We start from the raw sequence: 23,565 nt of genomic DNA, 5'->3' as shown, positions 1-23,565 counted from the left end.
GGTCACGCTGCTGCTGGGCCCATAGTGTGACCTGGGTCCCTGTACCGCCTCCCATTGCTCCCACTCTGCCATGTGCCACTTTCAGGTCTCCTCACGCTCCTGCTGGTTTCCATTTTGTCATAGGTTGCTGTATGGCCTCCCATTGCTGCTGCCTCCACCGCCACACTGTGGCTCCAAACACTGGTTTTGGCCCCGTGACTGGCCAAAGGAGTGAAGTGTGCAGTGATTCTAAGATCGACGGCACTCATCTGCATGTCATACTGACAGACAGTATTATTTCTCTTCCCCAGCAGACTCCAAGGGCATTTAAATTAAAGGTACAGTGTTCTGCACTAATATTAAGTCTCTCTGAAGCCTAGAAACACCCTTTTTTAAGTTAAATTCACAGCGAATTTATTCGACTCGAATCGAATATTGTCCACGAATTCGCCGAATCAGTCGAATCGAATTTTTCATTTCTTCGCTCATCTCTAATCGTCAGCCTGCAACAGAAAGTGCTGTTACTGGTGGAACTCCAGGTGAGAATCTGGTTTTTAAAAACAAAAAAAATATTTGCTTAGGAAAACTTTATACAGTGAGCTATGATGCCAAACCTGCTAGAAAAAAAAATATTTTTTTTATTTTAGATCATTTTTCATTTTTAGATCGTTTTCATTTGGAATACAGTGGAGAAGGTTTAAAACCCCTGTGAAAGTACTTCTACAATCTCTGTCACCTTAAGGAGCTTTCCCTTTACTGCCTGATTTAGAGGAAAAACAGGAAGTGAGTGGAAATCTTTACAAAATTAGGGGCATTTGCCACTTGTCATTGGAGCATTTGCTTCCACTGCAATGAGCTCCCTAGCATGGGCACAGAGGACTATATATATCTGCCACAAGTTTTAACCTTTTCCCGTTCAATCCCAAACCAGATAGTGAAGTTTAAAGTACACTTTAAAGTGACTTTGTGGCCAGACTGGGTGCATCCAAGTATTTACAAAAAAATTGCTTTTGAAACAAGCCTTCACTGATCTCTGTAGCTGCAGGCATTGTGGAGCAATTTATCCTCAAATTTCACAGCAAACAAAAAACACAAAAGTTCTCTTAGCAGCTCAGCTCACCATGCTCCCCTTCCCAGAGTTTCTGTCTTTTGTTTACATAACAGACTAGAATGCTGGAAGGCTGTTGAGTCACAGCTGGAAAGAATGGCAGATAAGTGGACCTGCTGAGAAAGAGACTTTCATTTTTGGTTTATTCACAGGGGCACATAGGTCTTTACATCCATTAATATATGTTTGTTAATGCAACTGCAATAGAGTACAGCCTTGCTTAGAAGCAAGAGGAGTATATGGTCATGCCCAGAAACCCAGAAATAAATAAGAGTTTGGCAGGCACAGTGGATGTATGAATATTTACGCACATCCAAGCCTGTTCCTGCTTACAGGTATGGATGAGCGACTCTGGATGCTGACAGATTCCATCCAGGGACTTTTATTCACACCTGTGCACAAACACATACTCAGACATGTGTAAGGATCCATACAGCTGCTGCATCTGTCAGACTCTCACTGATTTTTAACAGGTTTCTGGTTGTGGCTGTACACTGCTTTGAGTGAATAAAAAAACAATTCTTCAAAGATGTATGAACCTATACACACATGTAAAAGAAACCTAAGTCCTTCTGCTGTAAACTTTGAAAATGTATTGCTCCACTATGTCTACAGCTACATAGGTCAGTGGAGCCTTGTTATAATGTTTATATATGGCTTACAGACACTGTGTAAATTCATGAATGTCTGCAGCCTGACGACAGCTTTGCAGACTATGAATAAAATTGCCATAGATGGATAAACAGTGCTGAGAAATCATAATCAGAAGTCAGGGATGAGCAAGCAGATTAATGTAACTCCGATATATTTTCTCCATAAATGTGGAATTAGACATTTATCACATTTCCTACGAGTTACTAGACCTTCTGTCATTTTCATTTTACACACAGTACATGCAGGCATATGGACCTACATGGATTAAAAAATCTTGACACATTTGGAATAAATTGGTTACTTGTCCATTTTTATCTGGCTATTAAACATACATTGTACTGTATATACACCTTCTGCCTAATTAAAGAAGTGAAAGTGTAATGACAAATCAAGGTGAAATTTGACTGGCCACTCTAGTTTTCATTATTGGACTCTTAAATTGGCTCGGTGATGATGGAATGGAAAAATGAATAATTTCAAGTGAAAACTTCCAGCCTAAAATGTGTATGTAAGCATCCAAAGAAGCCCATAGGTGGGATGTAAGATAAATAGCATTATAATGTTAACTACTTTTGAGGAATGAGAACTGGGAGTCATAAATCCAGGTGAGTAAGATCTGGGCAAGCAACTCGGCAAAGCAGTGTGAAATGCCAGCAGGATATTAGGTGGTACAGACAGGAATTAGCATCTGAGAAATGGAGACAGTGCTGCTCTTTAATCAATCTCCTGAGTGCATTCTGCTCAAGAGACCATTTCCCTCGAAAGACCACTAAAATGAATATGCTCTTTATTTCATTGAACAAGTTTGAATGTTTTATATCGGGTAACCCAGAGACCATGCTCAAGCGCTTGTTTGCTTTCAGTGCTTTAAGCAAGCTCTGATCTGGTTTTAGGTTGCTTCATACATCATCATTGCCCTTTTGTGCTCCCCTAAAAGTCTATTTCTTCTCCATTGCTAATTGAAGAGAGCCATTTCCTTTTTCTTTCACACAAGTAGGATAACAGTAATGTACTTTAATATGAACAAACTAGAGTGTGCTTAGAGATTACACTAATGGCTTACTGCTACATTAATTTGTAGTGTAACATTAATGGTGCAATGCTTCACCCACCTTGTACAAAGGAGCAAATATGTGTTTTTTGGTCAGTTTATTTTATATGAAATGAATGCTGAAGCTGAAATCCAGGCAGATTGTACTATATTACAATTTAATTTGTTTATGTATTTATTAAGAAAATCATTACATATATTTCAAATTTCACAGAAATACCTGTACTTGATCTGTTACCAGTCTCCTAAGCCCATTGACATACAGTCAGTGGTGCTGCAGATGAGTGGAGACAAAGAGAAAAAGAGAGACAAACAGCCAAAATAGAGATCTTTTAAGGGTAGTATTCAGTTGTATGTTTATGAAAAGTATAGCAAAAAGTGTAGTACACACACAATATACTCACATTCACAAGTCTGATGGATATCTGTCCTGGGGTCAGGCACCCTTTTTTACCACATGGGACATATGACTGGATCGAGTGTGGATAATCACAGTAAATGCCTATTGGAATGTTTCAGAAATTCTTGCACTGTGCTAAGTTGTGATCAAATCTGGTGAAGGCCCCAAAATGGAACAGTGTGTGGTCAGCAGAGGTGTCCACTCAATAAAAAGATGCTTCAAAGTGGATTCTTCAGGGAGGTTGGTATTTATTGGTCATAAAACAGGTGAAACATCAACACATTTCATGGCTTTTTAGTGACAACTTCATCAGGAAAAGTTGTACAGTACACTCTGAGTAGGATATTTGTGCATTACTTCAGCCTAGAGTATAAAAACAGTATACTATATATCAATGCTTTTGCGAGTTACTGTCTCTGTTCTCCGTTATTACTCTGAGACTGTGTTTTACTATGTCTCACAAACCTTTGTGTGGCTACTTTGCTTGATAACGAAATTACAAAAAAAAAAGTATACTATGGGCTCCAGGAATGCAGAGAGATCCCACCCCTATCCTGGCGAAGAGCCACAAAATAGGTTGATGGTGTTTTAACCTGTTTTTAATTACATTTCTGAAGAATTCAATTGTCGGCATTATTTTATTAGCCTCGGCTGACCACACACTGGTTCCATTTTGCTGCCTTATCCTTTCTACCATTATTCCTAAGTCCATCTGCTTTCAATGAATGAAGGAAAGCCAGCGCTCTAAAGCTGACCATACCCGAGTAGAACTTTGTTTGAAGTTTTTCATTTTTGGAACATTGGTTTGACTTTCTATTTTTAGTAGGGTCAAATTGATGATTGCTTTCAACCAAATTGATGACAAAATTTGAAAGGGCAGCATGAAATTTTTTTATAAATTTTAATTTCCAACAGTGTATGTGTTTTTCATTCATCCATTCTTTCCAAAATTGAATGTTAAAAGCAAATCAAATTATAAAAAAAACTTGCATAGGATATTCATCAAGTATGTGTATGCATATTGAATACATTGACAAGAATTTTTGTTTGAATGTTCTACCAGTGCATTACCTACTATAGCAAACTCAGAGTGTGATTCTTTGCACAGTCAGTCAACAGTCTGATTTATTCTAAAAGCAGCACTCAGATCTTCATACAGCAAAGGATCATGGATACCATCACTCGCTAAGGTGCAGCCCTCCAAAGATAGGGGAGTCTTGGTACTAGCAAAAAAGAATAAGAGAGGGCACACTCTCATTGTGCATTACCGTGATACAAATAAATGTATTGTGAGGAAGGGAGCTCGACTCCCGAAACGCGTTAGTCTTTCCACTACAGGATATGGGCTCTGGTAAAATAAAGCTCACCTTGATAATGTCTGATTGGACGAAACACATTGGGAGGAGTTTTCAGTGCTGACATCATGCATGACCCTGGGTCAGCAGTGGCTGTTTATGTAAGCTGGCAGTTTTTTGGTCTATGTTTTTTTTATTTTATACATTTGTACTCACCTGTTACATAATAAATACTACACTATTGGAAGTATTTTCTCTGCTCCTGGTGAGCTTTATTTTACCATAGCCGGGGCAGACAGAATAACACCTATTCACCAATTTATATGTCAAGATTTATGTGTTCCTGCTTAATTAGATGGGCATTTATGCTGTTGTAGTAGCAGCCAACATTTCTGGTGACTTTGAAACTCACTGGGAGATGGTGATGGCATATATTAAGTGTTTCTGTCTACAAGCAAGAGCACCTTTATATGGTGGTGGATGGATATTTATTTAACACATTTTTAATTTTTTATCTTGATTTGCATCATCTGATTTATGGACATTTATTTTTGACATTTTTATTATCACTCATGCTGTAATTATTTCATTATTTGTTTAGCGCTGCACTTCACATTTTCCTAAAAGAGATTTGATTATACCAAAAGACCTGACATTTTAGGTTTAGTTCTCAGAATTCTGCTTGTACATTTTTGTCTGAGAAAGCATTGAACAGTGTTACTAAAGCCTTTAGAGTACCCCTTTAGCCCCAGTCTGGGAGTGATGAACATATGTCTTAATAGGCGCGTGTGTTGTCTTTCTAAACAGGTTGAGTAATGCGTTCTGAAACCTTCACTCAACTTGTTCTAAATGCTTACTGCATACACATTGCCTATGTGAATTAGGCCTTCCAGTTAAAATGCATTGAACCTCACATGCAAAAGCTTTATAATCACTTCTAATTCCATGTCATTACATAATTGTATCATTCAAACTCTGAGCTTTCAGGATGTATTACTACTATTTATGAATTGAAAACCACTCAGCACCTACTATTCAGAAAGAGGTCAATAGAATTACCCATTGTGGTGCTATAACCAGTTGCACAAATGAAATGGAGCTTTAATTGGTTATAAAGACACTTGATGAGATCACTTAAATAATGTAATACCCTGCTAGCATAGCATTGTGTTATAAATGCTAACACTGGTTCATTAACAGCCAGATTATGGGAACTTGGGTCTAAGCCAAACCACAAGTATTGTTACTGAACTTGAATATCTGAAAACAAAAGTCATTTTCTATATAATATCTATTTTTCTGTTTTCTTGCATTTTCAAGGGGAAATATAAATTGTATGTCCTCATTTTGACTTTACGAGCCTGAGTTTTTTTATGCATGGTTAAGAGCATGTAATGTAGAGTTCCCTAAAGAGCACTGCCCATTCTTGCTGCTTGGCTCATATGCTCAGTGACACTAGTGCAGAATGTACATGATGGAATCCTCATTCTTTGCATACAGTGCTATTGTATTTAGACAGAACCAGAGTCTCCACAGGTTTCCTTAATTATTGAGCTTTGGGTTGAATCCAGTCAGTTCAGTCTCTTCACCACCACTGGAGAGTTAGCAAATAATCTACAAACCATGTGAGGTTCATCCTAGAATTCACACATTTCACACATTTTTGCATACAATACAACCACATGAACTAGGAGCAAGGACACTTTATTTTTGGATATTTCATAAAAGCACAGCTGACCGCATATTAAAATGGAAAAGTAATTTTAATAAAAATTCAATACATTGAACCACCAACCTAGAACAAGTATGATCAAAAAAGGCAGAGGAATGTCAGAACTTCTGTTGGCTCAGTAACTTAAAGTATTGAATAAACATAGTCCATATGACTCCAAGGCAGGAGCCAAAAATTGCAAATGGTCCTTTAGGGCTTAGGGGACGATTTATACTAGATGTAGGATAAATGACTACTGGAACCCCTCCCACTGTCATGTAGACTTGGACATGGCACACTTAAGTCCAACTCTGGCCGCTGACCTCCACCCCAATCGAGTTCACTCTCCTCTTGAGGTAATCTAATAGGACTTTATCCTATTTTGTAATAGTTATCTTTTCCAGATGTCTTCAGGCTGGCTATAAGATGTGCAGGGTTTTGCAATCTGATCCAGGTAGTGGGTGGTCCCCAAAAATGCAGAGTGGCACTGTTCTATGCATCATTACACTGTGAGTGTGGGGCACCCTGGTGACACTCCTTTAGAGGGTGAACCCACGTATAAAATTCAAAATATTAACCACAGCTTACAAAGCCATCCTCAACACTGCCCCTAGCTACATCACCAACCTTATCCACAGATACCGCCCAAATCGCCCACTCCGCTCCTCCCATGATATCCTCCTCTCTAGCTCCCTCATCACCTCCTCCCACGCTCGCCTCCAGGACTTATCCAGAGCCTCTCCCATCCTCTGGAACTCCCTACCACAGCATGTCTGGTCAGCCCCCACTCTGTCTGCCTTTAGGTGATCTTTTAAAATGCACTTCTTCAGGGAAGCCTACCCCACCTCCACCTAAGAACGGTACTTGAATCACCTCTGCCAGATCATCCCCCACAGCTATCCCCTTTTGTATCACTTCCCCCTTACTTTAGATTGTAAGCTCCATGAGCAGGGCCCTCCTATTCCTTCTGTACTGAAATGTATTGTAATTGTACTGTCTCCCTTATATTGTAAAGTGCTGCGCAAACTGTTGTCGCTATATAAATCCTGTATAATAATATTACCATCTCCTGGGATGAATGATCAAGGCTGGGTCTCATTCATCCAAAAAGATTAAGGACATCTAGTAGAAAAACTTAATTATTGCAGGGGACAGTGGTGGAATCGAATTACAGTGATGTAGAGGAGTTGAGTTTTGCCACCAGTAATTTTACAACACCTATGAAATCTTTAAAAAAATTGCTTAAATTTTGGATTTAAAGTGGTTCTAAAGGCAGAAGGTTTTTCTTTTAACCTCAATGCATTATTTGCATTAAGGTAAAATCTGGTGCAAAAAGGGTTCAGCTCCCTTACTCTTACCTGAGACCCATCTCCATCTAGCGATGTGCATGAGCTATGGTTCTCCTTGGCCTCTCTGTCAGGGCAGGGCTGTGGAACAGACAGGTAGGCCTAGTGGCAAGTCAACGCACTGGCTGACGACAACCACCACCAACAGACCGAAGTCCCTCAGGGCGCGGAGTCTAAGTCCCAGGCTGCCCTTCACCAGGGCCCCTGATGGTGGGGATGGACTTGACGCAGCCAGGAACCAGGTCGCGGCCCCCGAGACACCCCGGCTCCGGTAATGGCCGCCGCCAATGGCGTGTAGCTGGTGAGAATGACAATAACGTAGTCAGGCAAGCTGGGTCAACAACAACGGGACAAAACAGTACAGAACAGTAGACAGAGAATCACAGGTCACGGGCCGGGTTCAGCAACGGAAGATCAGATCGAAGGAAAACACAGAGAATGGTCTAGTCACAAGCCGAGTCAAATACCAGAAGAGTCACGAGCATATACACAGAGCTGTAGCAAGACAAAGACACAAGACACAAGTGCAAAGAGCATGTGCGGATCACAGGCTTATATGTACTCAGCCACACCCCTCTGGGGGATGGACCTCAGAGACCTGAAGGCATAAAAGCTTCCCACCATGCTCAGCATAAATCCAAGATGGATGCCAGCACATGGAGTAACATAACCTCTGGGAAAAGGTAGGACCTTGACAGTCTCTCTCCTTATTGGCTCACAAAGCAATGGGAGCCATTGGCTCCTGCACTGTCAATCACAGCCAGAGCAAAAACCACAGAGCAGGTAAGTATAACATGTTTTTTTTTTTTAATTACAACCTTGAGAATCACTTTAAGTCTATCTTTGAGTCACTACTTGATGAATATGTTTTGTTAACTGGCAAGTAGTTGAATGGAGGGGCCCAAACATTGGTCTCGTACAGGGGCCCTTTGGTGTTTGCAACCACAGCTAAGCAACTAACATGTTCAGAATGAAAGGTCGACCATGACTGCTTAGTAAATTTCTCACAGATTTGCATTCATTGTTGAAATGATGTCACACTAATCCCAAAAGGATAATACTTATGCCAACTTGAAGAGTTTCCTTTGTGTCATCATCCCTGATTGTCTTTTGTATCACAACAGTACAATCAAATGATTTAGCTAAGACATCTAACTACTTTTGAATTTCTTGCATACCAATGAAGACACAAAGAAAAGCTCATCAGTAAATGGACAGTTCATTAGAAATCTGAAAGAGCACTTTAGGTACAACAGATCTTGAGAATTTGTGATTTGTGTCATGAAAGTGTAAAATAGGAAGGAAATGGAAGCCTCTCCACATGCCATTAATATAATGAAACCAAGAGCTTCCACTGATAGGTATATTACATTATTATAAAAATATTCACTGAAAGATTAAATTGACTTCTAATTATACTTTCCACTTAAGTGTATACTTGAGATAGTGCTATCTATTAACCTTTTTGTCTTTGCTATTATCACAAACATTTCCTGCATTTAAGTGTTTTTGGTTAGAAGACAGAGCTTAGAGTTTTACAGGACACTTAAAAGGTAATTGATGACAGGGTAATTGGGATTTTGAATCTATGCTACCCATTACTGTCCTCATTCGCTGTACATGGGGTGCCATCATTTTAATAACTTGGCATCCACAAAATCCATTAGTTAAGTTCACAACAGGCAACTCATACTCCTTAGCAGTGTCTCGGGACAAGAGGATGATAGCAGCTTCAGAGGAAGATTTATATATTTTGGGATTCGCTAGCCACTAATGCCAATTACTCTAGACAAAGTTGGTAACAACACAAGAATAAATGGAAAATGTCACTTTGGGTATAACTGCATTGCTTTAAAATCGGATTTTGTGCTGTTGCTCGTTTATAATGGGCAATCATATTATTGGTTAGTTTGCTTGGGGGAAAGACAAAAAACACTTAAAATTGCAAGTGTTAAAACTTCCACTGGAGCACAGTGGCAGACTTTGGAAGCATACAGTGATGCTGGTAGCCATCTCTTGGGACTTGAGTAGTTATTTGCATTTTGCTGTATATGAAAAAAAATAATTTTATTCTAGGAACCACACTTCATTGGGTTTTATTACTAGTACATAGAACCAGCATGTGCAAAACCTTATATCAACAATATCTGTCTCCATTTTCTAATCACGGTAAACTGCTACGCTGGTATCAAATTGCTTTTTTTGCTTACCACACAATATTATGATGTTTTAATGGAAATCTATCAAGGTTTAGGTTGGCATTGCCTTTGCTGACCTTCCAGTCTGCAGAAGTAGAAATTCTGGGGCTCGTCCTTTCAGTTCCTTTACTAGTTGGTGAGCTACTAACCCCAAAAAGCATATTTATATCTGGTGTTCTTTCATTAAGGCATGAAGTGAGCCATTAACCTGTGCTTGTTGGGTGCCAGAAGAATAAAAGTGACAGCCTTGGAGCTTACCTAGAGTGACCCTGTTAAGAAAATTCAATTTTTCATTTCTCCCACTGCCAGCACCATTGATCACCAGTCTGATAAATTGTGAAATTGTTCACTGCAGTCTTTTCAGAAGCCAACATCTCCAATTTTCTGGTACCCACTGCACTTAGTGCTATGCCCCTCTGCCCTCCATGGCACTATAGGACATGATAGTAATGTGAAGGTCAAGTGAAAGGATCTGCTAAGTGCATCAGGTGACCAGTAGCACAACAATCCTGGTTTCAGTTCTGCACAAAATTCAGGCATTGAGCTCTCTTCAATGAATCAGTGTTTGGTGGCATGTGCAGCTGGAGAGGTTAATTAAATTTTTGCTAAAGGCTTACTTAAAAAATAGTGATCAGAGGTAGCACCTATGTTTATATCATCCAGTTATTTTAATTAAGGCCCTGTTTGTTTTGTAGTAGTTTTAGTTTTATTTTGTCTGTATGCAAATAATCTCATGTTATCTACGAGACAAATCATACATGATATAAGCCATGGTCTAGATAATCTGGAATCCATTTAATCCAATTTACCTGGAAAGCTAAACTGATCAAATAGCTGTAAAACTTTTTTTCTGAAGTTTAAAGCAAACAATATTTTGCCCATCCATGACAAAAAAAAATAGGTTTTCCCTAAAACAGCATTAAACCCCAAACCATAAAGGTAATATATTTCAGCTTATCAACTATTAGTGGTGTTGGCATTTTTCCCTTTCTTTTCACCTGGTCATCTGACCTGTGCCACACTTGCTGTATTAAAGTGCTTAAATCTGGATGAAGGAGCAACAGAGACACCTTTGGACAGCAGGACTGTCAATCTGGAGGAAGTGCAGTTTTAGATACACTAAACATTGAAAGGGAGCTCCAGGTAACATTCTTTTAAGCATTTGCAGTAACAGTTTGTTCCTTTTGGGATAAAGTTTTTACAATTGATCATTGTACACACCCCTGTCAGTGGTAAATGTTTTGTCTCAACCATCTAACTGTTACATCTGCAGGACAGCTTGTCCTGTTGAAGCACAACAGACTTACTGACTATATCACCAGGTGAAAAAAAGAAAGAAAGCCTAAAAAAGAAAACAAATTCAGCCATCATATCTAAGAATTAGTCTTCTTTTTGGGTTTAATGCCCCCTCCCTAGGTACAAATATTGATCTTTCTCTCTCATCACTGCCAGGTCAACCAATAGTAGCAATAGTAGGAAACCCTGTGTAAGCTCTAAGTCATCATGACTAAAGCTTATGTAGAGCTACGGATGGTCGCTCTATACCCATGTGACAGTGCTGGACCAATCATTGAACACCAAAACTGTCAAATGATAGGAAGAAGAGTAAATAATGTGTTTCTCTAAAGCAGAAATACCAGGCATTTTTTGCTGCTGAACAGAGAGGTAGAGAAGTGAAAGAAAGGGGACTATGATCTGCTGGGGAACTGAGCATTAAAAGTAACTTGTTGCATTGTCCAAAGGTTAAAGTTCAAACAAAATCCAGTATTTTGTGCATAAGGCTGTTTTTAAGGGAAGAAAGTTGAACCTTTCAGGATGAACTATTGTGTTAAAAATACAGTCAGTTTTGGACAGAACATTTTTTAATTGTTTGTGGTGTTTTATCTATTTCAGCTTGTGACTTGATGACACAGGGGATTTTAGCCTTAGTGACATCTACTGGTTGTGCCTCAGCAAATGCCCTTCAGTCGCTGACAGATGCCATGCATATCCCTCATATCTTTGTACAACGCAACACAGCTGGATCTCCGCGCACTGTCTGCCACTTTAATCCTAGCCTGGATGGAGAGGAATACACATTGGCTGCTAGACCACAAGTCCGCCTCAATGATGTCATGTTGAAACTGGTCACTGAACTTCGATGGCAAAAGTTCATAGTGTTTTATGACAGTGACTATGGTGAGTACTTACTGATCTTTATAATTTTTTCTTTTTTTTTAACAAAATGTAATGATGGATAATGCACTGCACTTAATTTTGGAGAAGTGGGTAGGCTATCGACAACATCTGGGACCATCAGAGATGGTAACCATAACAATTGTGTAATCAGTGTTCGTAGTAAATTCAAGAAGGCTTTTTGATGTCACCCATAAAATGCAAGTCTTTAGGGGCTACATAATAAAACACAACTCTGACAGTCTAATGCATGTCGGCTGTAGCAGCCTTCCTCATAAATGCAATGAGGCATTCTGCTACCGCCGGAACGCGTTAGCCTGTCACAGTTGTAGTTTATTATGTAGCCAGTAAAGACTTGCATTTTCTGGAAGAAACCAAGTAGCTGGCTTGAATTTACTACTAGTTTTGTTCTCCGAGTGAGAAGTCATTCCAGCCAGAGCCCCGGTTCCCAGCCACCAGAAGCTGTATTTGTGGTTGAGCTTGGTTATCTTGTTTTCTCCTATGTAACCAGTGTTACATTTAAAGTATATTTCCAGCTATAATTTGTTTTTCTTTTAGATAGAATGGGGAAAGATTTTAACCCCTGTTCAAGTAAAATGTTTACTGATATCCATGGCTCCATTGGAAAGCTTCACCTTTTCTTGCCGACAACCTACACATAGTGAGGGGAAACTCTTCAACAGTAACATAGCGAAGAAAACATTTTTTTTTTTAGTACAGTAGGGGAAGGTGAGACCCCCTGTCAGAATTTCATTGCTGTCTGTGTCTAAAATATTCCTGAATAATAGTAAAGACCATAAAAAACAGAAGTTCTTTTCTTTGCCCACTCTATTCCTTGCTTAATCGAAAGCTAAAAAAAACCTCTTTGTCTTGAAATATACTTTAAGAAAGCCATTGACTATAAACTATACTTTACAATAAGTAACTATAAAAGGATAATCATAACTCTAGCTGTTAATTAAAAATTAGAATAATGAGAAAACATATGGAAGAGCCATCATTGTTGCTCAAGCAGTCAGTTACATTCTATCATCCATTTTTATTCCTGTATTGCAAAGAAGCATACAATGGTAAATCTAGCAAGTACTTTTAGGCAATGACAACAGTTCTTAACCGTAAGCCGGTCATAGATGAATTGAATCTCGGCTAGTCACTGCTGAACTGGTCAAGATTTGATTCATCTATGGGCTCGCAGGTTTTACTGAAGTTGATCCATCGATTGACTTCAGTAGAACCAGCCTGTCTGTTTTTTTTGTGATTACTGCCAGTGGCTACAGCAGCCAGCAATAATTTGCCAGGAAAGAAGGCTCCCTGCTGGCAGAACACAATAGCATTGTGGGAGGGATTCTTCCATCAACACTGACTGTGTTGATGGGGGAATCACATCATCTATGGCTTGCCTTTGAAAAAATTAGCTGTAAGCTTTCTGCCACCCTTATTTTGGCTGGGCACAGTCAGATTTTTAACTTAAATTTTTAACTTTAGTCCAGTATTCTACACCCTACCCAAATAAAAAATGACTAATAAACAGCCAGGTAATGGGATTCAATGTATATAGTCATAGTAACACTGGCCATAGACAGAGTACATGTTGGCTGGTTCCTGATGAACTGGCCAAAATTGGCTGTATAGGTGGCCCTGCCAGCATTCTTCAACTGAAAAATCTAATGAGCCAGGCAGAAAACTGTTGGCCGAACAGAGCCTGCATCTATTTAGATGCAGGCAATGTTATGGTATTTTGCCAGCCAGTAGGGTGAGCTGTCAAAATACAATAGCCACACCAGGAGGTTTGTCCATCTGTGCTGTTTAGGAATCTGTTAGTCATGTAAAATCTATATGTGTATGGCCATCTCTGTTCTCTGAATAGGGCTAATCTGTGGAAAACTGATTTAAAAAAGGATGGTTATATTTGTGTACTGATTTTAATTATCATGCCATTCTGTATGAATCCAAAAAAACTTGACTGTGAATAAAACTATTAACAATGTGCAAACAAGCACTTGGGATATACTGTATGAAAGTTATAATGCCCCTACCCACCCCAACAAAGTATTATCCCAAGTGCTAGAATCCTCCTTTACCCCAAAAGGTCTCAAAATGTCAGTACTTAATCCCAGAGCTAGAATATCCCAATGTGCAAAGTTCCTTATTCAACAACCCTCTTCAAGTGATCTTCTCACCATTATATTAAATGCTTACCAGATAGTGAGATCCTTCTTGTATAATGGGTCAAACCACACTTGTGCTCAAAGCCAACAATCTAGTTTCACACTTAAATCTTCCCTCCACTGCTTGTCATGTCATCTGTGCAATGATTCCTCATGGATGTATAAAAAAAAACCCATCATAGCGTGATACTATCAAACCAAAACTATGTTGCCCACAGTTTATTTACTGTGCTCATATTGTGCTCTTGACAAAGCTCAATGGGACGAAACATGTCGAGGAAGTGATGTCATCATAGGAACCAGAAGTATGTCACAGGAACAGGAAGTTGTGGTGCGGTCATCTTTGAATGGATGTGTGGTCTTTCCCTTGTATATGCAAGCATATTGGAAAATAAATATATTTTTTTTCTTTAAAATGCTACACTATTGGAAGCTCTTTTTCATGAGGTGGATTGGAGATTCTGGACAAAGTAGCAGAGAAGAGGAAAGTGGAAATTGGGTGCATTCTGGACCAATTTTGGTTACAAGGCTCTGGTGAGGTTCCACTGCATGAGGGAACACCTGGTGGTGGAAGATTGTTGGTGGTGCAGTGTGAGATCACTACTAGTTTATGTGAGAACAATAAATAAAGTGTGAAGGGCACGGTTGTGGTTTGATAGTATCACGCTATGATAGTTTTGGTTATATATGATCATTAAGAATTATTGCACTGAAGGCTTGACAAGCAGTAGAGAGAAGAGGAGAGAGTGACACTGGATTGTTGTTGAGGACAAGAGTGATTTGACCCATTATGCAAGAGGAGTCTCACTATCTGGTCTGGTCTGGTTTGTATTGGTGAGAAGATCACTTATGCTGTCCTACCAACAGTTAGCCAAATGCTAGCTAACAAAACTGAAAGAAGAAGAGTTGTGTTTCATTCCAAAACTGAATTTACTTCTGTGAATAGTTCTGTAAAACTGCAATACAATAACATAAACTGAAGTTATAATATTCTTTTATACAAATCTCTTACTAATACATGCAATGAGCACATTTCTTTGCAGATAGCTAAACTACAATTCCACATATACCTATCAGTGCAATCTAGATATATTATGACTTTAACAAACAATAAATAGACTTACTAGCATATGTGTATCAAAGGGAAAAAGAAGGAAAGCTTCACTGGTGTGTTCTTCTGGAAGATGAAATGGCACTGCAGTGATTTGTGGTTATTCTTTATTAACAAAATACAAAGCACTTCCTGTTCTTGTTTGAAAGGAATAAAAAAATGTCCAATTGCAGTGAACACCCAATAGATGGCTCCCTACTCAACACAATGATGTGATATACAGAACATCGCTTGAAGAGGATTGTTGAATAAGAAGCTTTGCACATGGGGATATTCTATCGCTGGGAGAAAGGACTATCATTGTAAATAAAACTATCTGTAATTCAGTGAATTACTCATTGTACTTGTACTCACAGACTTTGAAAACTGGGTTACAATTATGTAAGAGAAAATAGGTTTCAGCAGCATGGCCTGCAGCCTCCCAGAGCTGTCTTTAAATACTGCATTGCTGTGAAAAGTGTTGTACCAAGGACAAGTTCTTTAATTCAGCAGAATGTAGAGTCCTTCAAACTACACCCACTGCTGGTGGCAAGTAGCAACTGATGCACAGCAAAGCATGATGGAAGCAAAAACTGTGAGATTACAGGTCATGCAGCTGGGATCTTTAGTAAATATAATCAATCAATCATACTAACATTTTTTGGATACTGTGGAGACAATACCAGTGTACATATTCGTTATGGTAATCGTAGGGTGCCATTGCTGACCATTTTCTGAAAATGCTAATGCTTGGCAGAGTGTCAGGTAATCTTGGGGCATATGTGTGTTCAGTATCTAAAAGTTCTGAATCTAGAGCAACTTGTATTTTTTGAAGAAGAGGTTCCAGATAGCAGCCTATACATTTTCGCTGCACAGGTTTACATTGAATGAATAAAAAAACAATAATGCTAAATTTATCTGTATAGATCAAAAGCTACGCTATACTTGTGTATTTTTCTGCTAATGTGTGTCTGAAAGTGTCTGCATTTTAAGTGGCTGAACAGATAGCATGCTGGTTAGGATAAAGTAAAAACTCAGCAGGTATATTAGAGAGAGTTTTGAAGTGTTGAGGATTTAATGTTTATTAATGTTTAGAAGTGAATTTGCTTGCTTTCTATTATTACAAACAGATAACCAGCATGTGCTTTGAAACATAAAGTGAATGTGACATTTGTTCTGCTTTGAGTATGGTAACATTTTTAAAAGCTTAAAAGGTTTAGTACTTTAGTAGCCCCACCTGTGACATTACGATTCTATAATGTGTTAGTATATGGGGAAAGGGGTTTTCTCCTGTTCTAACAAAACCCAACAATCAGCAATAAAAACAGCCTCAGCCCAGCTCTGCCAAGGTCATGTCCTCAACGTATTTTGTCCCACCCGCTGCTGGGTGAAACATGTCAGTATGTGGCCTGGACGGAGTTGGGCTGAAGCAGCTTATACTCTATGATTGTTAGGTTTTTCTGACACAGATTCTATAATATGTTAAAACAGAAGTATTGTTTTTTTTCCCCCATTATAGTTACCTTGGTGGATGTACCGTATTTGCCGGTGTATAAGACGACCCCCTACTTTTCCTGTTAAACTATAGGGTTTGAGCTATACTCGCCGTATAGGACTACCCCTCTTCCAACACACACCAAATAAAAATGAAAAAACATCAGATTTGATTTCAATATGGTATGCTATTTCAGTATGGTATTCCAATGATGGGGTGCTATTCCTCCCACTGACACCAATGATGGGGTGCTATTCCTCCCACTGACACCAATGGTGGGGCACGATTCCTCGCTCTGACACCAATGATGGGGCACTATTCCTCCCACTGATACCAATGATGAGGCACTACTCCTCCCACTGACACCAATGATTGGGCACTATTTCATCCATTGACACCAATGATGGGGCACTATTCCTCCCACTGATACCAATGATGGGACACTATTCCTCCCACTGACACCAATGATGGTGCCACATCATTAGTGTCAGTGTGTGAGGAATAGTGTCCCATCATTAGTGTCAGTGGGAGGAATAGTGCCCCATCATTAGTCAGTGGGAAGAATCGTGCCCCATCATTGGTGTCAGTGGGAGGAATAGTGTCCCATCATTAGTGTCAGTGGGAGGAATAGTGCTCCATCATTGGTGTCAGTGGGAGGAATAGCGCCCCATCATTGATGTCAGTGGGAGGAATAGCGCCCCATCATTGGTATCAGTGGCAGGAATTGCGCCCCATCATTGGTGTCAGTGGGAGGAATAGCGCCCCATCATTGGTATCAGTGGAAGGAATAGTGCCCTATCGTTGGTATCAGTGGCGAGAATAGTGCCCCATCATTGCTATCAGTGGGGAGAATAGTGCCCCATCATTGGTGTCAGTGGGGCGGGGGGAATAGTGCCACATCGTTGGTGTCAGTGGGGAGGAGGAATAGTGCCCCATCGTTGGTGTCAGTGGGGGAGGAACAGTGCCTCATCGTTGGTGTCAGTGTGGAGGAGGAATAGTGCCTCATCATTGGTGTCAGTAGGGGGAGGAATAGTGCCTCATCGTTTGTGTGAGTGGGGGAGGAATAGTGCCCCATCATTGGTGTCAGTGGGGGAGGAATAGTGCCCCATCGTTGGTGTCAGTGGGGGAGGAATAGTGCCCCATCGTTGGTGTCAGTGGGGGAGGAACAGTGCCCCATCGTTAGTGTCAGTGGGGGAGAGGAATAGTGCCAAGAGTGTCACAGCATGGTGCTGCTGCACACTTACTGGCCGCTCCCTCACTCGATTTTTGCGGGGCCGCACGGCTCCGCCTCCTCACTGGTGATTGGTCGCCTGTGTGCCTTTTCAGTGCTGGCGCCCAATCACCGGTGAGGAGGCGGAGCCTAGCGGCCGCACGACCATCAAGCGGCCGAACTGAAAGAAGGAGCAGCCGCGCTTCCTGGACTGGATCGTCGTGGGACCGGGACTGGAGCCAGGTAAGGTACAGCAGCCCCCTGCCCGCCCCTGTACTTAGTGTCCCTTCCGCCACCGCGCCGCCCCTCGAAAAAGTGCCGCCCTGACATCGGCTCGCCGTATACCGGCGTATAAGACGACCCCCGACTTTTCAGAAGATTTTCATGGGTAAAAAGTCGTCTTATACGCCGGCAAATACGGTAATATCAGTCTGATGCTGCATATGTGCCCCACCGGCTCTAAGTGTGAGAACTCAGTGAATATATGACTGCTGATCACTGTGTTCTCACAGCCACTCTGAGCAGAGAGCAGGACTATCAGTCACCACTCACTGCTCAGTACCCCCCTGCGCTCGCTGGAGTGCTGGGCTGTGCAGTGGGAGGAAGCAACTGGCTCAGGCTCTCAGTGGCTCGCTGAGAGGCTGAGCCGGGTGCCGCTTCAGACTCTCGGGTGGATGCCGACTTTGAAGTCAGGATCTTTCTCCAGCCTGGATTGGCTGAGTGACATAAGCCAACAGCGAGCTTCAGCCTGCTGTCAGCTGAAAACAGGTCACCGGCGTGCAGAACGAACTGCACTCCTGTGATCCAAAAAGAGCTTTGGCTGTACTTCTCCTTTAAGTGCAGTACCAGGAACCCTGCTAAATTACACGTTCAATGTTTCATGAGTATTTTTTTTTTTTAATATATAAATTTATGCCTACAAAAACAAATCCATGTTTTGTTGCCTACAGACATTCCATCATTGTCTATCATTGTTCCAACATAACAAATAAAATCACTATAGGTTGCTATTATGGCACTAGCAATATGTTGTATTGCTCTTATGGCTCAAACTAGAAATTTTCCAACTTGCTTGATAAATATTTTATCCAACTTTGGTGGTTCAGTTCTTTACACTGGCTACAGAATTAAAATTGATGCTGCCCTCTTGTGAATAATAGTACTCTTTGCAACTAGTAAATTGAATAACCTGCTAAGATTGCTGATTAACGGAGTATGTGCTTTAATAATCACATGCAACCACATTGTCCAGAGACCCATTTACAGGTCGTGACAGAGGTTCAGCAATTTTTGGCCATGCTTTAGAGTGATCAAATTTGTGTTTTGTCAACTCTCCTAGGTTCTGCTGAAAAATGTCAAGTCCCATCTGCCTCAATAATACCACCTGCTTATCACCATAGCATCAAAAGACCATCTTATGAGCAGTTTATGAATCTGGCCTATAGCCAGGACTGCCTAGCTTTCCAGCATTGTTATAACTAAATTAATTGAGCTATGGAGGACCCAAAAAAAAACCACAGCCCTCAACACCAGTCTAATTTTATCCTGCTCCTAATGCATCAAAAAGCTCACGGAAATTGACCCAACCAACAAACATAAAATAGATAAAAGAAAATTTCAATAATAATAATGATTAAAAAATAACAGTCACATTCTACATAAGATCCTGAGGTTAATAGATTAAGTGAGGATCTAGCATTACCATGAAAGAATATAAACATGGGTAGCCCAAAAAACTAATCTTCAAAGATCTAACTATGAGGGTGCTGTTCTTGGACCAGAGTGGGTGCTCACTTGAATCACTGAAAAACAAAAGGAAGGACAAGAGCGCAAAACCCCTTAGTGTAGTATATTAAGCAGAAAGCATTTATTAAATTGATAGAATTACTGACAAAGATGGCATGTGCTAGACATAACAGTCTGGTTTGCTTGGAAGCCAGGAATGATGAAGTTTGAGCCAGGACTTCTGCCTCAGCTGAGGAATAAGCTTGAAGTTTGAAAATGCATCCCTTTATTCTACTGCACATGTGAACATTGGCTATGTTGGGTGGCCTCCACTTCCGGGGTTGTGGATCAGTGACAGTGTTCCTTCAGTGACAGTGGTTTGATTCCATCACAAGTGTGTTCTCATACCCTTGCAGGTGGCCATGGCAGTGGTCCTGGGACAGGGGTCCTGGTTCACACTTTATCACTCCCAGGCTTCCATGCGACCCAGACTTTTATGCCTAGCAAATACCATTTTTGTGAGTGCATCCATTTAATAAATGCTTTCTGCTTAATATATTATGCTAGGGGGTTTTTTCTTCCCTTCTGTTTTTCTATAGGCTATTGTTATTTTGTTGGTGTTACTTGGGGTGACCTCCTCAAATGTCTCCTGAAACAGATATTAATTGCTTCTTAACACTTCTGTAATGGAAGTGCCTGTTCCTAATATTTTGTAGGTGCTCTTGGTATGTTTTGCCAAAAATGTTAACTATAAGATGGTCATCTTTAAAGTGGTACTAAACCCCATCGATCGTTAGGTGCAGTTTCTGCATTAGTTTTGCCTTTTTAGGATTTTCCCCCTCTGTTTTCACCTGATGATCTGGCCAGAAACACACCTCCTGTGGATGAAGGAGCACAGGGGGCACGTGTGGACAGCAGCATGGTCAGTCTGGAGGGGAGGGAAGTTTTAGATGTACCAGTAGATTTAGATACACTAAGCAAATTGAAGCCAAACTCCAGCTCACACTGCACTTACTCAAGCAGTTACAGCAACAACGTTTTTTCTTTTGAGATAAAGGTTTTACAATGATAAATAAAAGCTGATCATTTGTAAGCACCCATCAGTGGTAAATGGTTTGTCTCAATAGTCTAAACTGTTACATTTCCAGGAGAGCTTGTTCTGTTGGAAAACAACATACTTACTGGCCACACCACTAGGTGAAAGTCTAAAAAAGAAAACTGATGCAGGCATCACATCTAAGATCTGTTAAAGTATAATCTCACCTTTTAACAAAATATAATAAATTCACATTTTTTTGCAGGTAAAAAAAATGTGCATGTATTATTTTTTGTTTCTGGAGCCTTTAAAGCAGCGGTCACCAAACTGCGGCCCGGGGGCCAGATGCGGGCCTTTGCATGCCTTTATCTGGCCCTTAGAGACTTTTCCTCTTACTGATGTCAGGTCAATAATACCAATGATCAGGCACTATTCATCCCACTGACACAAATAATGAGGCACTATTCCTCCCACTGACACCAATGATGGGGTATTTTTTTACTCCCATTAACGCAAAGGCATTTTCTACTCACACTGGCCACAGTCTGGCTCTCCTAAAGTTTTAAGGACAGTAAACTGGCCCTTTGTTTAGAAAGTGTGGAGACCCCTGCTATAAAGCATTGCACCAGTGATCAGTAGATCTCTGGTGCATGCGGGTCTCCCTCTGACCTGTCACTGTATCTGCTTGCTCATATATCCTGTATGGGCGAGCAGATACTTACTGGCAGGAAGGCTCAATGAACTACAATGGCCCTGTAGAGTGCCATGGTAGTTCATTGAAAACTACAATCCAACAGCCGCAAAGGCTGCTGGGACTTGTAGCTTTCCCATTCACAAAATACTGTTTTTTTAATTGTGACAGCTAGCAGGGAGGAGAAGATCCCCTGCTAGCTGTCACAATAGGGATCTGGGGTGTGCAGGGGTCGGCCCGTTCATAACATGTTACAATACACCTGAATATTGGTGTAACATGTTATAAAAGGTGCTATATAGTAAATATTTGCTTTGGGTTTAATACCGCTTTAACCATGCATTCACAGCATGAGCAGGGATGAGTCACAGCTTGTACAATACTGACATGTAAGTGCCAATAAACACACAAATAGCAACGGTGTTGAATTATTTGGGAAAAAAATTTATCAAATGAGCCTTGAAATGTGCTGACATTTTCTTGCTGATAAGAAAAGCAACCACTGTTTTCACATTTGAAGGTAATATTGTTTATTCCCCCTTTAGCACTCTCCACTGAAAGGCTCTCTGCTTTCTTAAAAGCCCCTTATACCACTCAAAATAACAAATGCAGAGAAAAAAAAAAACAAAAACAAGCAAGACACTGTAGTACAATAATCCATGCAACATCAAGAATGTGTGTATGTACTGTATGTGTGTGTGTATATATATATATATATATACTGTATATATGCAGTAAATAATCATTTACCAAACAGTCATTGCAGATGAATTTTCCTGGAATGTGTTTACATATACAGTGGTAGATTCACAACTAGTAAATGTTTTATAAATGTCCCCTTTATTACCTTATAAAATTACCTCTTATCTAAATATTGATTCTACACCCAAGAAAAATTTCAGCACTCAGTGGTTTACCGAAGAGGAAGATGACCACAAACTTAAAACTTGCATGTGTAGTCAAATGAAGGAAAACTTCAAACAAGCTCAATACCTCTGTTGAGGCAGCTTCCACTCAGCATGGCATCTCTCGATGGGCACCCAGCAATAGGTAAAACCATAGAAATACTTAAACGAGCACCAGAACAAAAATGGACTCTTTCATCTGCTTTTGGTTTGGCTCTTCTTTCTGTATTTCTATGACTTCAGACCCAAAAGAAGTCAGACTTATAATGGGCAACAATCAGAAATAATATTTGAAAAACTACAAAAAGAACAAACAGGAGGGTGCAAACAATCATGACACATATGAAGTATGATATACAATGGATCATGAACTTCGCCAGGAAGGTGTAGTAGATTCTGCCCTCCATAACTGGGGAAGTCTTGTGAAAACTACAAAAAGAACAAACAGGAGGGCAAAAATGCCTAGTGCTTTACCAACTATTTGTTGTTCACAAAACATAGATACCAAATGGATACTCAAAAAAGTGGAAAGTAAAATAGCATAAAAACCACGGGATGCCACAGCAAGGGGAATTGCGTGTGTCCGTGCAACCCAGCTGGACTGGCAAGCTGACGCATTTCATACCTCCTTCCTAAGTGCTAACCAACATATGATAGAGCCAGGTTTATATATATATATATATATATATATATATATATAAATATATACAGTATATATATTGTGACATTATGAAAGGCGAGGTGATTGATAGCTCAGGTGGGGGATCACCTTCCCTGGAAAAAAGGTAGTCCAGATAGCACGGCTTTCTTGAAATCTGACTTGTCATCAGTTTTATTTAAAAGGTTGCAAGCATCATAAACAAAACAAAACAAAAAATAGCCCCTCTCCATCCAGGCACTAACTAAACAGAGGTGATTCCTAAACAGGGCTTCTCCCTGTCACCAACAAAATCAAAACAGTATGAAAACCTTTTCCTTTCTTGTCCAACGCAAACTTTAATCCACAGCTCACTCAGATATGGCTCTCTGAGTCCCAGGCCAAGAGCAACTTCTTGCTCCAGTCCTGCTTAATTTATACCACCTGCTGATGGTCATCAGTGGAACAAATATCCATTGTTCACATTTCCTGTATAGCTATACAGCTTTATAGATATATTTAGTCATTTTTTTTATATTTTGAAATTGCGTACATGGCCCTAGATCATTGATTCCTCCTTTTGTCCTGTTCTTCTTTTTGTATTTTTTTCATTAGTGTGTGATTATGGTCTTGCCCACACAATGTACTGTGTGTGTATATATATATATATATATATATATATATATATATG

The 23,565-nt window shown here is 40.2% G+C and overlaps 1 protein-coding gene across 5 annotated transcripts in view; it reads left to right on the top strand.

Moving 5' to 3' along the window:
* The window catches only part of GRID1 (glutamate ionotropic receptor delta type subunit 1), a 1,483,898-nt gene that overhangs the window by 422,798 nt on the left and 1,037,535 nt on the right, over positions 1-23,565 (top strand). For all 5 annotated transcript variants that reach the window (XR_016312597.1, XM_089676479.1, XM_089676480.1 and 2 more), the window contains exon 3: positions 11,636-11,920. Coding sequence is in view for 4 of the 5 variants with exons in the window: in XM_089676479.1 (XP_089532605.1) it covers positions 11,636-11,920 (285 nt within the window). In the remaining variant the exon portion in view is untranslated. The remainder of the gene's footprint in view (positions 1-11,635; positions 11,921-23,565) is intronic.

Source organism: Staurois parvus, unplaced genomic scaffold, assembly GCF_062004578.1.
Source record: "Staurois parvus isolate SC_StPar_1 unplaced genomic scaffold, SC_StPar_1.0 ptg000170l, whole genome shotgun sequence".
NCBI lineage: Eukaryota > Metazoa > Chordata > Amphibia > Anura > Ranidae > Staurois > Staurois parvus.
Note: the sequence above shows the minus strand (reverse complement) of the source record. Positions and strands in the feature narration are given on the sequence as shown.